The 4,660-nt window shown below is 47.4% G+C and overlaps 1 protein-coding gene across 1 annotated transcript in view; it reads right to left on the bottom strand.

Annotated features, from left to right (window-relative positions):
- Window positions 1-4,417, bottom strand: part of ARL9 (ADP-ribosylation factor-like 9) — a 14,079-nt gene extending 9,662 nt beyond the window's left edge. Inside the window, exons 1-3 of the mRNA XM_009995970.1 lie at window positions 4,402-4,417; window positions 1,565-1,740; window positions 288-463 (exon numbers count right to left, since the gene is read on the bottom strand). Coding sequence (XP_009994272.1) covers window positions 288-463; window positions 1,565-1,740; window positions 4,402-4,417 — 368 coding nt within the window. The remainder of the gene's footprint in view (window positions 1-287; window positions 464-1,564; window positions 1,741-4,401) is intronic.
- Between the last annotated feature and the right edge of the window lie 243 nt (window positions 4,418-4,660).

Genomic DNA, 4,660 nt, shown 5'->3' with positions numbered 1-4,660 from the left:
CTGCTGGCTAGAAGCCATCTCAGCCCATCTAAGCTCTCTATCCCCTTAACTCTGGCAAGACTAATTTTCCCCTACAAATACACTACGAAATAGACTACTTTTCAAATGTATTTTCAAACGACTATAAATTAGATTTTCTTACCAACTACACATCACTTCCAGAGAAATTCCACACCCACAAGGAACAGGTATCTCTGCATTTCAGTTGCCATATGGCAAACTGACCATGTCCTAACACCTCATTTCCCTCAGCTGCAAAAACCACATTGTAGGAAGAGAGCTGTCACTGTGTTTCCAGAACCAGCTGTGCTATGAGCTCCTTGGCATCCTTCATGCTGGAGGAGATCTCGGAGCCATCTTCTGCCACATGGGTACCAATCAAGAACATCTTCCTCTCGTCCCCAATATCAGATAGTGCCAGAGCATCGTGAATATCAGTGATGCAATACGCACCTTCGAGGTCCTGATGTGCAAAAACAAAACAAACTTGTTAGTTGCAGGAGGTGGCAGCACCATTGCCACTGCCTTTGTCCAAGGAGGAAAGGGTCTCCAAGGCTCTAGGGGCACCACTCTTAATACTTGTCAGTAAGATCAAGTTTATATTCCCCCGAAGTGCTTTAGGGGAGGAAAAGAAAAAGAAAGTTTATCCTTAACCTAATTTATTTCCCAAAGAAATACGAGTACACTTCCGTTTTCAGTCATTCCAGTGTTTCTGATTACAATGTGTGACTATCTGCACAAGGCAGACAAAAGTCTTGCTGATCCAAGACCCCAGCACGGAGTTACGAGAACAGGGCAAACATACAACAGTCCTTCCCTGTGCACCTTCTAAGCCACCAGCGCTTCTGACTCCAGGACCTAGAGAATCAGCAGTAGCATTTGTGTTTGTTGAATCCAAAGCCTGCACTTTTGCTCAAGAGTAACATAACTACTAGTAACATGCCTAAGTTACTAGAAATTCAGGAGGTAACAACACAGAGTAAACAAAGCACACAGCCCTCATAAAAGAAAGTCAAGGCTTAAAAGCCCCAGGCTGTTCTGTTATCCGACTGTTCCACAGGCACAATTCTATTCCAGATACAGCTCCAGTCACTGACACTTTCACAAAGGTCTTAGGAGAAAGCACTGCCTTGTGAGGACAGCTGCTCTTCCCTCACACTTCAGCAGCAGCCTTAGGAGTAGCCAACCAGTCTGAAGGCAAACAACAGTGCTTCACTTTGCAGCTTCTGCTAGGTAAAGTGATACTTTTAGACAGACATTCAGAACACCATGTCTAACTATGGTGTCCCTTGCAGTTCTCAAACTTTGCAGCTCTACAGCAGTTTTCACCACTATTTTCACCCACAGCTCTGACTGCACCATCTCCGAGCACAGGACCTGCACCTTGCAGCTCCAAAACTCCAGGTCAGACTATTTTCTTTTGTGGTCAACAGGTGTCCCAGAAAGACCCTCTGCTCCCAGCCTAATAGCCTCCTTAAGGGCATGAAGCCTCCTTTGAAAGGCTTTGTTGCTGTTTTCAGAGCTGCTCCCAGTCCAACTGCAGTTAGCTGCAGGTAACTCTTACCTGTTTGTTGGCCAGAACCACCACCGGCAGGGTGGAGTTGTTCTGGATCAGCTGATGAAGCAGCTGTTTCGCCACAGGCAGTCGGGCATGATCAGCCGAGTCCACGACATAGATGAGCAACAGCACTTTGGGCAGGTACATCTTCCAGTAGGAACGCAGAGATTCACTGCCCCCAACTGGAAGAGAAGATAGCAGGACAAGATTTACCAAGCAATCCAAGCAGAACCATTCCCAGAGGTGCAGACAGCAGGCCCTGGGATGAAAACCCAAGGTATTTGAGTTAAAAACTTGAAGCATTTTTGCTACCCTATATGAGACTGGAAATAGCTTTATTTTCCCCAGTCAGGTCCCATGCAGGCATACATGAATGCTCTGGAAATAAAAAATCTTTCCATTCTAAGCTCTTCTTTTGAGAGGATTCTGGATTCAGTTTCTTTACAGTTGCTTCCTCCCTTGTTGGTTCTTGCTCTCAAGCTAGTAGGGAGAGCTGAAAGATGCTCAGTGTCCATAAACACCATGTGAGAATGTTCCCATTATAACCTATCTCCATATGCCCATCTCAAGACACAGCAGGCTGATAATTTTAAAAGTAGAAATATAGCTCTGGGGTGGAGAGGGCTCTCATCAGATTTGTATGACATGAGGGGCTAGTTCAAAACTCGCACAGCTTTCATACTGCAAATAACCAGAGGTGTTTAGGAAGAGAGAAAAATCAAGTTGCATCAGACTATGCAATCCTCAGGTGATGGGATGTAAAGGAAAGCTGTCCACCTTCAAAATAAGGTCTTGTAACAATTCTGTGGTGAAACCATATGCAGCAAGTTGCCTGAAACTGCTGTTTCCATTGAGGACAAAGAGTTGGGTAGATTGCCAAGTTTGATAGGAGCAGGAGTAGCAATGGGATATTAAGTACTTCAGATGTGTTTTCAGTTCTCCAGGTCTTCTCACAGGCAGAGTGCAGAACCATTCGCTCAAGAGTCCTGAAGTGCTCAAAAGGCATGGGTGAGTCCCCCAACTGCAGCAAGTTTTCAAAGTTCCCTGTAATTGTCTCCTGCCTTATCCAGGAGCTCTTTTCAAAACTGACTTTTACTGTCTTCAAGTGACTTTGCTCTGTTTCAAAGCAATTTTGCTTTCACTTAAGTCAAAATGGTCCAGCAGCTTCAACAATGTAGAAAGGGAAGCAACATTTCCCTCTAGGTTGTGCCTGAGTCTTCTTCAGGTGCCCCAGCATATCCACAGGCAGAACTGCAATCTGCCACTGTGGAAAGGAGTCCGAGGGCTGTGACTGACAGACCCATCACACTTGGCACAGATGCCTCTGATTCGTACTGTGACATTCTGGGGACTCACCACTGTTCCCTCTGTTAAATGCATTCATGCGTAGCATAACCCAGGGGTCAGCAACCTCAGAGAGAACATTTTTTTTATTTCCCAAACTAGAAGGAACTCAGAAGCCAGGAGCTCCTACCCCTTTCAGAGGCAAGATGTCAGCCCCTTATCTATATGATGGCACAAAGAAAAAGATTGAACAGTTTTCTATCTGTCTAAGTCAGCAAAATAAAAACCCTTCTGTCTGCTGATCATCTTATGCCATGTGATCACAGCAGACTGCTAACCCCTGGACTAGGCGATGGTACAGACTGGATAAATAACCAGATTAGAGAGCCATGCATGGATTTACCTGGCTGAAACTGGCCTGAGACATTTCATTTCCCATGGGTCAGATCGCAGCCATCACATCTCAGTCACTACCAACCTGGACCAGAGAGGGAAGGACGACTCAGAAACAACAGGTTCTGCCGTGGGGTGCACAGCGCCGGGCCCAGGCCATCCCCAGGGAGGAGGAGAGTTACTGTGTGTTTCTCTGGGCTCAGCTATGCAAAGCACATCCCAGTAGGAGACATGGGAGTCTCATACCTATTAGGAGAGGGGCACAGACGACAAGCATCTCCGGATACTAAGACACTGCAGAGACTCCTACAGTAGTAGAACTGGAAATAAACTCTGCTTTAGCGGCCTCATCCTCACATCCCAAAGACTTACCTGGAAACAGCACAACTCCTTTAGGTCTGCTGACAAAGGTACAGAGGTGTTGATGGGCTAGCTGCCAAGTGAGCCACTTGAGCACTGCTACGCACAGTGAAGAACAGCAGGAAGCCAAGGGCAGCTTCCATGTCCACAGAAGGCAGGCAGCAATGAGGCTAGGATGTCAGCCTCTCAGTACCAGGGGCTGACCTAACTTCAGTGTCTCTGCACCCTAGAACAACTGCGATATCCCAAAAGCATCACAGGAGGTGCCCTCTGCAGGCATGGACAAGACCCAAAAATCAGTGCTCAGGAAAACATAAAAGTTGAGTGAAAACCTACAGATATTCAGAAGCCATTAGACTAGAAAACATCCCTTATGAGGCTTTTGAACAAAAAGCGTACACAGTTTTTCTCTTCTTCCTCTCTTCTTTCACCCTATACCTCTTCTGCTCTTGCCCTTTGCCAGGCATGAGCACCAAGGAAAAGCTGGACAACAGGCAATGCCTAAGGACCACAGCATGGGTTACTGCAGACACCTCTGACTTGACATCATCAGGCTTGTCACCCTGCTCTCTCTGGGAGCTGAACTCCCTAGAGGACAGGGCTGAATGAACAGAGATCTCTTCTTACATCAATGAATCATCTCGTTCAAGAAGTTGGGTGGATAAACAGAATACTCAAGGAGAGCATAATCACAACTTCATGCTATCAGAGCAGACAAAAGGGAGTAGTACAGTGGTTTTAAATATGGACCTGATACCCAGGACAGGAACTTATGGTATGTTGTGTTCTACAATAGGCTCACTCACTCTCCAGGAACTCCATCTGGGACTCCTCGGTGCTGATGCAGATGGCATTGAAGCCCTCGGTGGGAGCCAGGCTGCGCTTGACCTGGTTGGTCGCCAGGGAGTGGAGCACGCTGGTCTTCCCGGCCCCATCCAGGCCCAGCACCAGGATCTGCTTGCTGTGTCCTTTACCCTGCAAAGCGAGGGGCAGCGCGCTCAGCCGGGGCGTCCGCAGAGCCCGGCGGGGCTGGGCAAGGGGAGGCTTAACGAGGGGGCTGGGGAG

The sequence above is a fragment of the Chaetura pelagica genome, unplaced genomic scaffold (assembly GCF_000747805.2).
Source record: "Chaetura pelagica isolate M959 unplaced genomic scaffold, ChaPel_1.0 scaffold142, whole genome shotgun sequence".
NCBI classification, from domain to species: Eukaryota; Metazoa; Chordata; class Aves; order Apodiformes; family Apodidae; genus Chaetura; species Chaetura pelagica.
Note: the sequence above shows the minus strand (reverse complement) of the source record. Positions and strands in the feature narration are given on the sequence as shown.